The 14,100-nt window shown below is 47.5% G+C and overlaps 1 protein-coding gene across 6 annotated transcripts in view; it reads right to left on the bottom strand.

Annotated features, from left to right (window-relative positions):
- Positions 1 to 2,286: 2,286 nt before the first annotated feature.
- XIRP1 (xin actin binding repeat containing 1) overlaps positions 2,287 to 14,100 on the bottom strand; it is a 33,994-nt gene continuing 22,180 nt past the window's right edge. For 5 of the 6 annotated variants that reach the window (XM_032686614.1, XM_032689032.1, XM_032687389.1 and 2 more), the window contains 3 exons: positions 13,848 to 14,008; positions 12,547 to 12,600; positions 2,287 to 10,960 (listed from right to left, as the gene is read on the bottom strand). In XM_032686614.1, the coding sequence (XP_032542505.1) occupies positions 3,263 to 10,960; positions 12,547 to 12,600; positions 13,848 to 14,008 (7,913 nt within the window). In that variant the 3' untranslated portion in view covers positions 2,287 to 3,262. Of the gene's footprint in view, positions 10,961 to 11,084; positions 11,230 to 12,546; positions 12,601 to 13,847; positions 14,009 to 14,100 lie in introns of those variants that run through there. The other variant, XM_032690699.1, reaches the window with a different exon arrangement.

The raw sequence follows: 14,100 nt of genomic DNA, 5'->3' as shown, positions 1-14,100 counted from the left end.
AAATGACCTCAGGTTGCACCAGGGGAGGTTTAGATTAGATATTAGGGAAAATTTGTTCATGGAAAGGGTGGTCAAGCACTGGAACAGGCTGCCCAGGGAAGTCGTGGATGGACTCACCATTCCTGGAGGGATTTAAAAGATGTGTAGATGTGGCATTTAAGGATGTGGTTTAGTGGTGGACTTGGCAGTGTTGAGTTATGGTTGGACTTGATGATCTTAGAGGTCTTTTCCAAACTTAATGATTCTGTGGTGAGCACAAATCTTTCAGACCTAAGACTGAGTATCCCCAGTGAGGCCAGTGACTGATAGAGCTGGGAAGGGCAGTACTTGCTGTGGGCACTTCAAATGTGGTGTAATTCGTGTCCACTGCTGCAAGAGAATCAGGTCTGTAGCTGACCTTGTCCTTTGACCACTCAACAAGGCACAGTTTAGACAAGGAAAACTGTCCTCTGTCCACTGGTCCAAGTAATTCTCCCAGCCCGTTTGCTCTTGAAAATATCTACCCAGCACTGTGTGAGAATGCAGCAACCCACAAAGAAATGCAAAGAACAGTGAACAATGTCATGTCTTGTACCCAAAAATCAGAGAAAAACTGTGACAACTCCTTTGGGATTTGAAAGTTTGTATGTGCTCCTCTGGTTTATTATTGCAAGGTCTGAAGCACGGAGAATATGAGCTGATCCTTCAGCTTGTATTTGAGTTTCAAATCTTTGCATTTGTTTTTTCTCTGCAGCTCTTTCAGTGTTTCAAGGAGCCACGTATGGTGCTGAAATAATGCAGCATCTGTGTCCTCCTCATATTTCAGTTCCTGGCTAGTGGAAATACCATGAAAGAAACATATCTTAAATGATCTTAGCCTCATAAATGGCTCTTTGAGACATTCAGGAATCCTGCAAAATGAGAAACAAACAGTAAGATCGGTATTTTTAAGCACTGGCAGTGCAGGATATTTGGGGTTATTTGAGTTCCTGTGGAATCATTCTCATTGCCCAAGCAACCTGCTTTCAGCTCACTAAAACCGCTCCACTTTTGTCCTTCAACAGAAATGAAACAAACATGTGTGATGGGCATCCTGAAGCAAGCTGAGATGGAAATGAACAAGGATGAGAAAGGAGTGTTGGAAAAATTCTGAAGAGAAGCTCCAGAATACCAACACTCCCCTACTTTTGCCATTGGTCCTACTGAAAGGATTGGGAAGGTCAAAGTGGTTATTTTTTTTCTGATTGTCTGAAACCAGATATGCTCAGTTTATGATGATCTGCTCTTCCAGCTCAACCTTCACTGTTTACTTTGGTGGAACTGAAAATCATGTTCTTATTCTTCTTTTGGCATGTCTTACTTTCAAGTTTATGGGGTTCTAGATGTGAATCAATGAGTTCTGGGTGTGTACCTGTTTTTGAGGAAGGAAGTAGAACTCCTGCGTGGTCTACAACACCTTCAACAAGGTGTTGCATGATGCAAGATGATATCTACTATATAAAAACCTATCTATGGACTCAGGGATATGGAGTGGTGGACTCTGAACAGTCCTTTCCTCCCCAGTGTCCTGCTCTTGATTCCTTAGTATGGGTTCTTTTGCTCAGAGGAAAAAGGCAAACATTAACCATAACAACTTACTGGTGGGTTTTTTTTGGAAAGAAGTTACTGCCCCAATCTCAGAAATATAAATTGCTGCACTGTGAAATGAGGTGACTTGCCATAGATGAACCAAAATTTCTACAGTCAGATCCAGGGGTTGTCAGTCTAAGTCTGAGCCAGGCTGTAGGACACAGCTCCCTGAGAAACCCACCAGTACCTCTGTAGGCTCCCCACATTCCCCCACAGCTGGAACAAACTCCTTGCTCACTTGCCTTACCCCCAAACTCAGTGTGATGTGAGCTGAGGCACAGCAATGAATAAAGTTTGGTTCATCAGCTGCCTCCCCTCGTAAGGCTTATGGAGCCTTCTCCAACCTCTGCTGCCTTCTCACATGGGGAAAATGAGTGCAGACAAGTGTCCAGACCTTTCCTGGTGTATACATCCTACCCAGTCTCCACCCATCTACACAGAGTCCTGGACTGGGGTGTCCATATTGCCCTGGACTCAATTATTTTTTTAAACAAGAGTATGAACACCCCTTGCTGCAGGGCTGATAATCCACCCACACTGTAAAGCAGATGTAGACCAAATCCCTCCAGTGATTTGGAGCTCTCTCAATATGTGACTCAACTGGCCCATTAAGAGATGGCTTCTAGGTACTTTGAATGGAAACACGCACTGAACAAAAGAAACTCAACCAGACCAAAGTATTTTTAGAGGTAATGTTTACCTTCAGAACGCAGCAATAGAAGTTAAAAAAAAAAAAAGCCACAAAATATCTAAAATCTTCAGTTGAGAATGTACAAAACAAAGTCATAATAATAAGAAAATTGCTTTACAAAGTCTCAAAGTGAATTTAAACAGTAAACATGTAGGAAAGCATGAAAAATCTAAAATAAGGGGTTTGTATATGTTGAATAATAAATTACAATTCTAGAAAAAAAAACAAAGGAAAGCAGTAACCATTCTGACTCAAGCAGAGAATCTTTCATAGCATCTTTCTTTGGGGGAATGGCATTGATAATAGCTGTAGGTCTTGGCTTGACAACTTCCAGTAGCATCAAACACTTTCCAGGAACTGAAAAATAAACTGATAAACACCTCCCCCAAAACCAATAGTGACAGCAATTCAAGACTTTTTTTTTTCCTTTTCTTTCTTTTCTTTTCTTAATGGCTAAGAGAAAACTTATCAAACCCACCCATCAATATGAGCTTGTGTATATATATGTGTGTGTAGGATGCCCTTCTTAGAAAGAAAGAAGGTGTTTGTTTGCCAGTGACCAGATTGGTTGGTGCTTTAGCTGATCCTACCTATCCTTCCTTCTGCAGCAGTTCAGAGAATCCCGAGACAACACCACCAGCTCCCCCCCCTCCAAACGTTCAGGAGGAAGATACCCTAAGGTGCCCCATGGATGGATTTTTCCCTTGTGCTTCTAAGAGTGTCAGGACTCTGGGTTGTGGTGCAGCACCAAGTCTCTTGGGTTGGCCAGGTGAGGGCTGTTCTCCTCCAGTGTCAAGGCAGACTGCATTAGTCCTGTCTGTATGCAAACACCAAGACGACGACCCTGAGAAGTCCCTAGGGTGTAGGTGAATTCCTGTGTGTGATGTAGCTGAAAGAGGAGAAATGTTTATCGTGGCCTTTCTCTTTTGTCTCAGAGAGTCCTCTCTTGCTCTCCAGAATCTCCTACTTCTTTGGCTTGGAGTTGCCAAAGGTGACAAAGACCACTCCTGGCTCCTGGAAACTCCCGTTGGTGTGGAAGTTTTCTCCCGGGCTCTTCACGTACCTCCGAAACACGGGTGAGGCCGAGACCTCATACTGGGGATGAGCCACCACATCGCATGTGGAAGATGTTTGCGTCTCAGACTGTTTGGTGACGGTGGTGGACGAAGTGATGATTTTGTTTCCAAACTGGTCCATTTCCTCGTACTGCTCCATGACAGTCCGGGTGGCTCCATAGAGCTTGGACCCATCGGGCCCCGTCTGCAGCTCCAGGATGCTTTTCTGCCTCCGCGGATTTTGTGGGCTGGACACATTCAGGGAGCAGTATTCCGAAAAGCTTCCTTTCTTCCCACAGTGGCAGCTGTCTTTGGAGGTGTCCAGGGAGCCCTTCTCTTTGTCACTGGTCGGATGGTTGGCATTGCCAAGGGTGTGCTGTTTCATTGAGCTCAGCCCAGCTTTTGTTTGGGGGGGGTCTGGTCTCTTCTCTAAGGGTTTCGTGTCATGTCCAGTAGACCCAGCTGATGGATGGCTAATGGAGCTAAAGCTGTTATGAGCAAAAGCACCTCTCTTTCCTGGAGAGTCAAGACAGTCTGGCGAAGGGACATCCTGGGGGGAATGTGCTGTCCTGGGTGATTCTGGTGGTTTCCTGGCAGCAGACTCGATGGTGATGTAGGAAGGTGAGGAGGGAGAGCTGACACGAGACTGAAGGAGGCGGGGGACCCCCAGCTCTGCCTTGGCTGCCTCAGTCTTTTCTGCCACCTTTGCACTTTCCACAGATGCTGCTTCCCCCGTCTCCAGTGTGACTTCCTCCTGTTTGGCTTTGCTTGAGACAATACTGATTTTACGGATATTGCTACTGCTCACAGAGCTTTGAGCGCTCCCCAGAGACTCCTTGAACAGCCCTGACAACCCTGCAATGTCTGACTCAGACTTGAGACTAGAAACAGAATAAATAGCTTTCTTGATGGCCTCCTCAATGTCCTGGATCCGGGCAAGTGTCTGTTCTTTCAGGTGCATAATCTCAGCACTTGCTCGTTCCAGGTCCTCAAAAACCAGCTCCATTGAGGAGACACTGTCAGTGTCCTCCTTTTCCAGTGCCTCAGCCCTGTCCTTTTGCTTGGCCTGATGGGCCTTCTGACGAACAACCCACTCAGGGACCTTCTCAAAGAAGCTCTTCAGAGCTTTCACATCCACTTTGCTTGTCTCCTCCTCAAACTCCCTCACTCGAGTCAAGATTTCTTGCAGCTGCTCCTGTCTCCTGAGGTTCTCAAAGATCTCCATAGCTTCCTTGACATTGCCTTTCATGATCTCCTCTTTGTGTACTGACAGCCTCTTCCGGCGCTCGTCTTCTGTTTCTCTCGTTTTTTTTTCTCTCATAACAACCACTGGCTTCTCCTGGGCAGTTGTCTCTGCCTCCCTACCAGGACATTTCAGTTGCCCACTGGTCTTCTGATGTTGCTCCTCAAAGGAGTTCATTGACTGCTGATGGAAGGACATTGAATGAGACATTTGCCTCCTCTCATGCACCTGCTGCACGACTCTCTGACTATCCCACGATCCGTAAGAATTAGATACACTTTCCCTTTCCACCTTGGATGAGGCGTTTTGTGCAGTGTCATCTCTCTTTGGAGGAGTGGTGTGGCCCACAGGGGAGGTTCTTGGCTCAGTTTGTCCTGGCATATTATTTGTCTGTGCTCTACCAGGACAGGTGGGAGGCGATAGTGAAGAGCACCCGTTCACATCTCGGCACAGCTCTGTGTGCCTCTGGGTCACCTCACCTGGGCATCTCTTTGGAGCAGCAGCTTTCCCACTCACCATTCCCTGCTTGACTTCAAAACTAGCCACTCCATTTTTTATTGGCTTTGAAGTCTTAGCGCTGTCTGATTCCACCTTTCCTTGTCCTGCTTTGTTGGCCTTGTACCTTTCTTCTGCTATTTGAAGAGGGGTTTTGGCAGAGTATTTTGGCACCTTTCTCTCAGTGTTTGTACCCTGAACTGTGACAGTCTTCTTCACAGATGTCTCCAAATTGTAGGATTTTGCCTGAACCTCCTCATAGCCTGATTGTTCATGAACTTCCATGCAGCTTGATCCCAGTTCCGTGGCGGGAGTCTTTGGCCTGATGATTTCCTTCAAGCCTAGAGGTTTTGGAGGCAGGGGTGGAGGGATGGGTTTGGTTGGTCTGCTTGTGCTGTTACTTGCAGAGGCAGAATGTGCCTCATGTGAGAAGTGTTCAGGTTTTGGAGGGGGAACAGGTTTTTTCCTGTGTGGGGCAGTAATTTCTGGTTTTGGAGGAGTCCTGGGCTTCTCTGCAGGACTCTGATCACTGGGTTTGCAGGACAGAGAAGGGAGGGCAGGAAGAGGGGTCTGGAGAGGTGCAGAACATCCTTGGACTTCATCTTTGCTGGTTGGTAATGGAAGGGCACCTTCTCTTGCTGCTTTAGTTGAGGGTGGGCAATGTTCTGCTTTCATCACAGCAACTGGGGGAGGAGGAGGAAAGTCATTATCAGCCTGCGACCCTGAAGCCACTACAGCAGTCTGGTTACTAGCGACTTGAGTCTCATTTTTCTTTTTACACACAGAATAGGACTGCCCTGCATTTCTGTATATCATAGCAGCTTTAAAGTCCCCTCTGGAGACATTAACGTTAGACTTTTCCAGCGACTGAAGTGTGGCTTCTAAATTACCTCGGACAACATCCTCCTTTTCTACCAGGCGCTGTTCTGTGGTGGCACTTTGCAGTGCTCTGATAGCTGTCTGTACATCCCCTCTGACAACAACATCTCTTTCTTCTTGCACTGATTGCTCTTTGTAATCAGACTCAACACAAGGGTTTATATAGGTTTTCACAGGTGTGGCAGTATAAAGGCCATCCTTAATGCTAAAATCTCTACTAGGCACAACTTGGATTTCCTGGCTCAATAGTTGTCCTGCCTGTACTTCCTCAGAAGCACTGACCTTTTTGTGTGATGCTATGCTCTTCTGAGACACGCTTGTGTGGGTCTTGGATGCCTCCTGGACTCTGGTGGTGGTGGTCCTGGTGGCAGTGCTGCTGCTCTCCTGCTTGGTGGATGAAGAGTCCTGTTGGTGCATGGTTGATTGAAGGGTCATTGTTCCCTGCGTGCTGACTGTCTGCTGCCTGCAGGCTGTGTGGACCTCCTCCCTGTTCCTCTGGAACTTGCTCTGGACATGGTGTTGAATGTTTTTTGCTTCTGCTGTTGCCAGCCTCAGGCTTTGCATTGCAGCCTGGAGATCACTCCCAAGGGCCTTTTCTTCTGTCTGAGTCTGGCTTGCTCCCCCACTCACCACACTCTGCTGTTTCCCATCCACTTCTGCCCCCTGAGATGTCACTTGGGTTGGAAATGTGCCTTGCATCACAGTTTTGGGTTCCTTCAACTGGGCAGTGGTGGCTTCTCCTTTCTCTGCCTTCTTGCTGGCATCGGCCACCCTTTGGATTGACTTTGTAGTCACTTTAAGACCTCCGGACAGAATTTCTTCCTTTCCCACCACTGTGGGCAGGGGCTTCCCAAGACATTGCACTGTGGTGCCTGTCACACCTGCTGCATGCACAGCCTCTTTCTCTAACACACCCTCTCTGCCTGTGCTTTCACATACAAATCCCTTTTTTGCTCCCTCCATAGTCCCTGGCTCACCTTCTGCAATTACTTTCCCTATTTGTTCTTTATTTGGTAAGATACGTATGTTAGCCCCCTGCACAACCCGTGGGACACTCTCGTCTTCCCCCTGCTCTGCTTGGGCATTGATGAGGGATTGTATCTCTGACTCCTGCTGGAGATTCTTCAGATAGCTGAGATCTCCCTTCTCAATGCAGCTCGCAAAAAGTTGGACATTTCCCTTCTCATTGTCCTCCCGTTTGATGGTTGCTGCTGCTTTCTGCTCCTGAGAAGAAGCCAACAGGTTCCCAATCGTTGACTTCACATCCCCCTTGACGACTTTCTTCTGGATAGAATGGAACAGGAGGGAGTAGAGAGTCATCTTCACTGATCCCGACTTTGTCTCTTGCAAGACCATCCCCTTTTTGATGGAAGCATCTTGACTGAGGAGGCCCTGTAAAGCCTTGGCTACATCTCCACTGAAGTCCTCTTTGCCTTTAACAGCTTCACTCTGGTCCAGCAGCTGCAATGGGCTTACTTTGATCTTGCCATCTCTGTCCTCCTCCACCAGCACACTCTGTGCTTCCACGTTGGTCCTGTGCAGGAGCTGCAGCATAATCCTCTGCAAATGTCCTCCCACAATCTCCTCCTTCAGGATCTCTGGAGCACCGGGGCTGCTGAGCTGGTACTTCACCATCTTCACACTCTCCATATCATTGGCTTCAATGAGGATCCCATCATGCTGGATCGCCTGGCAAGTGCAGAGAGTCTCTAAAGTCTCCTTCATGGTTCTTTCTTTCAGTTCTATTTCTATGCTGCCTTCAGAAGCACTGAATTTATCCAAGGGGGTGCTCTCGAAGAGCCACGTTGTGCTTTTCACATCTGCACGAGGGATCGCTTCTTGGGCCCCAGCGTTGGCCGTCACCTCCTCTGTGTCCTTAAGCGTGTCCATTGGCTGGGTTTCAAACAACCAGGTGCAGCGTTTCACGTCCCCCTTCTGGCTGTCCTCTCTCTGCACTGTGCTCATGGATGAGCTTCTCTCCGCATCCCCGTACAGGGAATCCACAGGGTGGTTCTCGAAAAGCCAAGTGGATGTCCTCACGTCACCCCGCTGAACGTCACTGACACTGACCATCCTCACGTACTTCTTCTGGCCCACCTGCTGGGACTCAAAGAGCTGCTTGTTGGACTGAACATCTCCCCTCTGCACATCATCTACAGTTCTGGGCACAGACAACTTTCCCACAGAGAAGGAGTCAAGAGGCTCTGTCTCAAACCTCCACCGGGCAGCCTGGACATCTCCTTTCTTGATGTCCTCTTGGGTGACAGCCCTGATCACAAACACCTCTTCTTCCTTCTTGATCTGATCCAGGGGCTTAGTTTCAAACAACCACCGGGCACCTTTCACATCACCTTTCATGATTTCTTCTTTCTTCACTGAGGTGACCTCGTGGTATCCCCCCTCTTTGTCCTGGATAGCATATAAGGGTTGGCTTTCAAAGAGCATCGTGCAGGACTTGACATTTGCTTTGCTCATGGTGTCTTTCTGGATCTTCTGGAGCTCTGTCTCGTCCACTTCGTCATGGATTTGGTCGAGGGAATAAGTCTCAAATACGAACCTTTTGCCTCCAACATCTCCCCCCTTGATATCCTTTTCTGGAGGGATTTCCTGGATGCCCTCAGAGTTGTCCTTCAGGGTATCCATGGGGTAGTTCTCAAAAAGCCATGTGAACTTGTGCACGGATCCGGCTTCAATTGTCCCAGCATCTTTCTGGGATTTTGGTTTGGTGGCTGTATCCAAGGGCTTAGCTTCAAAGAACTCCTTCACTCTGGACACTTCCCCAGACTGTATCTCCACTCGGCTGGAATACCGCATGGTCTTTTTCCTGTCAGCTTCACCGACAGTGCTGCTGCCCAAGGGCTCAGTCTCAAATAGGTGCCGGACAGTTTTGACATCAACTCCCTGTAACTCCTCCTGACTGTACGCCTTACTGACTTGCAGATACTGCTCCTCCTGGCCTTTCAGGGAGTCCAGGGGCTGAGTCTCAAACATCCATGTGTATGACTTCACATCAGCTTGGGGCACGCTGCCGTCCTCCTCCTGCTTCTTTTCAGCCTTCTCGTACAGGGTGTGCATGGGCTGGGTCTCAAAAAGCCACCGGCAGGTCTTCACATCCCCCCTCTGGGAGATCTCCCGCTTCACTGAGGGGTGCTCCTCTCCTTCCATGGCTTTGTGATGAATGACATCTATAGGCTGAGTTTCAAAGAGCCACTTGGCTGTTCTGACATCACCAGCCACCATCTCTTGCTTTGTGATCCCCCGTATTATATCCACTTTCTTGATGCTTTCATCAAACTGGTCCAGGGGCCTGGTTTCAAACATCCATTTGTAGTTCTTGACATCTCCGCTGATGATCTGCTCTCTGCTTACAGAGGTGACTTCATGGAAATTGCCAAAGCTATCCTTGATGGCATACAGAGGTGTTGTCTCAAACAGGATTTGGTTGGCTTTGACGTTGCCAGCTGGAATCTTCTCCTCCTCTTCTTTGGTGATGGGCTCAGCATCAGCCTGTTTAATGCTGTCTAAAGGGAGAGTCTCAAACAAGGTCTTGAAAGACTTCACATCCCCTTTTACTACCTCTTCCACGCTGGTGGCTGGAATTTCTTCCTCAAATGCCTTGGAGATGCTACCAAGGGGACAGGTCTCGAAGACGTGTTTCCTTTGCTTCACATCTCCCTTCTCCTCTGCTGAAAGCTCTACTTTCTTTAAGCGTCCCACCTCAAAATTGTCTCTCAGGGTTTCCATGGGCTGCGTCTCGAATAGCCAGAGTGTGGATTTCACATCACCTCCAATGACTTGTTCTTTGGCTACAACACTTTCTGAAGCTTCTCCTTTCAGGGAGTCAAGAGTCTGGGTCTCAAAGAGCAATCTCTGCTTAGTGACGTCTGCTCCTGTGACAAAATCCGTAGAAGCCTTGAAGTCCTGTTCTTCCACTGTGATTTCTCTGATGGCATCCAGGGGTTGGGTTTCAAATATCCACCTTGCTCCACTGACATCTGGCCTTCCAATTTCTTCCAGCGAAATCCCACGGATTATCTGCACTTTGGAAGTGTCCTTGTTGATGGTGTCCAGGGGCTGAGTCTCAAACAGCCAGCGAGCCGTTCTGACTGCATTGCTCTGAATTTCTTCTCGGCAGACGGACTTGATTTCATGGATAGTCCCAGTTTTGTCTCTGATGGCACAAAGGGGCTCTGTTTGGAAGAGCCTGACAGTCTTCTTAACATCGCCTTTTAGCTCCTGGATTTCTGACTTGAGTTGTAGGATGCTCTTCTCCTCCACTGAGGAGCAGCGTCCTATAGCGTCCAAGGACTGTGCTTCAAAGAGCTGTTTGGCCCCTTGCACATCACCTCCCTGGACAGGCTCCTTGAGAACTGCCTCCTGCACTTCAGTTTCATCTGAATACAGTTTGTTTAATGCGTCCAGTGGCTGGGTTTCAAAGAGCCACCGGGCAGTACGAACATCTCCTCTGGCAAGGTCTGTTTCTGACACCTTGGGTGATGCTGACAGGCTGTATCCATTAATTGACTGGCTTTCAAACCTCAGGGAAGTACTTTTCACATCCCCACCAGGAATGATCTCTTCTTCTGCCAGCTTCTTGGTGGCTTGGTGGTCCCCAATGGAGTCGAGTGCCCAGTTCTCAAAAATCCAGCGCATGGACTGAACCTCTCCCGGGAGAACTTTATCCAGGTTCACAGAGGCCTGTGCATTGGGGTCTTCAGTATTAAGCATTTCTGCCAGGTCCTCAGTCACAGCTTCTTCCAAGTTCTTCCTGAGCTCAGGATGCATGTGTCTGTAGAGCCTCTTTAGCTCATTCACTTGGCGCTGCTGGTAGAACTTGGAGAAGGCTTGTTTTGGAGGAGGCACAGGGAGTGGGTTGAGATCCTGACTCCCTGGAGCAATGACCTGGACTGAGCTCACGGTGGGAGGGGGAGGCAAGTCGTCTTCCATTTTCTTGGTGGCCACTTTAGACGATTTCTGAGCTTCTGACATCTTTGGGGAAACAGTTTCAAACGTCAGAACAGTCTCTGTCCCGCCAACCCCACGGCCGTTAATGGTGAGAACGGCAAAGGGAAAAGCCAACAAGGGAATTCCGTGCACCTACTAAGCTCCATACCTTTGGTTCAGTAGCACACAGCACTCCAAAACATCACACCACTGCACACGCTCCAGGCTCGGTGTTAGCTCTGGTTCCACTGCAACAGCTCAAGGCAAGGCCTCTAATCCAGGTGAGGTGGTTAGTCTACGGTCCCCAGGATTCAGTTCAGCTACAGCATAACAGAGGTGCTCGATTTGGGCTGTGCCACCAAGAGAGTGACCACAAGAATGACGTGGAAAAGGCTGTCTTAGAGTAGTGAGCTAAAAGTTAACTTCTCCCTCCTGCTCCCCTGTGTCTGGGGCAGTGTGAGGACCTGCAGGGAGTCTGGGAACATCGGATATGGTTGCAGGAGAAAGTCAAGGAGTTTTTTGTGAAGAGGTCTCAAGAAGTAAAAGGGGGAGAGGGAACCAAAGTGTCAAACTGAGCTGATGATGTTGGGTAGGGAGGTAGCACGACGAGCTTTTGGTAGCACCATGGGTTGCCCACTGCTCAAGAGGGAGAGCTGGGGGAAGGATGTTCATCTGATTAATGATTTCTTCTGTTGGACTCATGGGTGTACCCCATGTCACCATTTACACAAGAACAGATGGACAGTTATACAATTAGAGACTTAAATAAAGCTCTTCTGACTTGCAGACTTGTACAGATATGAGACTAACTAAGGTCTACAAACTGCTGGGATCAGCAGGCCAAATTCTGTGCTCCCTTAGGAGAAAAAACAAGGCTGAGGGATCAGAGTTTGGGGTAACACCCATAGCTGGGTGCCAGGGAAGTTAGACCTGTTTAAACTCAGCCTGAGCTTAGCTCATATTCACAGCAGCATTGGTACAGAAGTAAACAGAGTGGGCTGTGGATGTCCAGCCTACCTTTGAGCCTCCCTTTCTGCATTTTTTTCTCCTTAGTCTGGGAATCCTGGGCACCGAACACTGAACTGAATACCTGCAACCTGCTCTGCCTGGGCGTTTTTCCACAGGGAAGGTAGCTGAAGCCTTTAACCATTGTCTAAAAGAGACTGTAATCCTGGTGGCTTTCCTTTCAGTAAACAGATCTGCTGACCCTTGGCATGCCTGTGCAGTTACGTCTGTGGAGTTATGCCTGGAATATTATTAGTTGTTGCTCAAAGCAGTGGTGCGCGGTGTTATTTCACTCTGTTACACGCAGATTGTTCTGGCTAAAAATAAGTTTTGAACATTAGTAAAAGAAACCCACACTCAGAATACCGAAAATCAGCATATTCTGCAGCAAGTGTAAAATGCAAATCTTTCACATGAGCCAACTTACTTTGAATGCACTTTTAAAAATAAGGGTGGGGTTTTTTTTTATCTGTGAAGAACTTCTGAAGTGGGGAAGGGCGACTGAGCAGCTGATAGCTATATTCAGTATTAAAGTGCTCCTTGCTGCCTTGTGTGGGTATTTAAATCACACTCACAGGCCACAAATATTTGGTTAGATAACGGTGCTTATCTTAAACATTTCCTACCTTGCTTTTTTTCTGCCTGTGGGGAGAGTGAATGGAGTTGTCCTTCACAGCACTCTGTAAAAGATATGTGGAGAAATGACATTTAACTGCACAGTAAGACACATTATCTGTATATATTATTAAGGTGTATATCAACTACAGAGAACTGAAAACCATTACAGGTCAGGTTTTCTATTTTGGGTCACTGGCAGTTCTGTACAGATGAGAAAAAAAAATCTTATTCCAGGTTGATCAAAAATGTACGTTTCCTAAAATCTCAGCCAACAAATAAAACCCAAAACACACTTTTTCAGAGTTACGGGAAATCAAAACTAGGAAAGTTTGATTTAGGCTCTATTTTTTTTTATACTTCAATTTTTAAAAAACAAGACTGATCTCTATTTGAAATTGCATTACAAAATGCTTAATTCATTGTTTTGGATTTTTTTTAAATTTTATTTTTTTTTGTTGATCTTCTAACCAGTTGTAACTTTCCAGCTGCAGTCTCCATTCACTTATTTTCAACTGGAACTGTTTCAGTCTGGACTCGTCCCGTAGGGAGTCCCAATACACACTTGAGAGACGACATCTCTGAACCCCAAAAAGGTTGAGAGTAGGGGGGGGGGAACACAAACATGCCTGCAGCAGTGGTCCAGATATGAAATCCCTTCCCATGTTACTCCTGGATCACCAGTGGTATGGAGGAAATGGGGAAAATGTGCCTCATAACCCTGAATTATCCTATGGCCCACTGATCATCCTGGAGTGCAGGATTAAATCCCTGGATTCCAGACTAAGGACTACAAACAGAGGAACACGGGAGGTTGCACTGTACAGTTATGTCTGAGTGTGGCATATATGGACATGTGTATGTGTGTGTGCTGGAATGGGGATAGGATGGAGATGTAGATCATGCTCTGTGCTAATTATTTCCTCCATGGATATATGTAAACACATGCAAATAAAGCAGAAATTATATATGAATAAACTGTATGGGCTAGTGGATGTAGATGTGTGTGTGCTTGGGGGTGTGTGTGTGTGTTTGGTATGTGTCTGTATGTGTGAATTTAATATGTATATAACATGTGGTTTTTTGTACACAGCTTATAAACCCCACACATACCAGAACCTCTGATAACATTCATCCAGTATTTTCAAGCGACAATTGAAAAAATGGTCATTTTTGGAAAAACAAACGCTGTGTTTCTGCAGATTTACTTCACCACACACATTCTCTCTCACTGTCTTACAACCACTTGCTTGGGCGGGACATTGTTGGGATGCCGCTGGTGATTTGGGAGGGGGAGGATGCTGGTGCTTACCGGCTGTGCGGGGCTGCCGGCGTCAGCAGCAGCGGCAGCTGTCTGGGAGAGATAGAGAGCCGACAGCTCCTTCACGGAGGGCGCAGAGGACCTCCCTCGTCCTTGGTGAAGTATGTGGATAGTGTTGTCTGATGTGTCTAAAAATGACCGTGTCCGATCATCTGAAACAGGGACAGACGTGCGTGGTGAGCCCCGAGCCAGAAGCGGGAGGGCAGGGCCAGCCTGGAGCGTGAGCATCGCTCACCACGGGCTC

Source organism: Chiroxiphia lanceolata, chromosome 1 (assembly GCF_009829145.1).
Source record: "Chiroxiphia lanceolata isolate bChiLan1 chromosome 1, bChiLan1.pri, whole genome shotgun sequence".
In the NCBI taxonomy this organism is placed as follows: domain Eukaryota; kingdom Metazoa; phylum Chordata; class Aves; order Passeriformes; family Pipridae; genus Chiroxiphia; species Chiroxiphia lanceolata.
The sequence above is the reverse complement of the archived record's forward strand: the minus strand, read 5'-3'. Positions and strand labels throughout refer to the sequence as shown.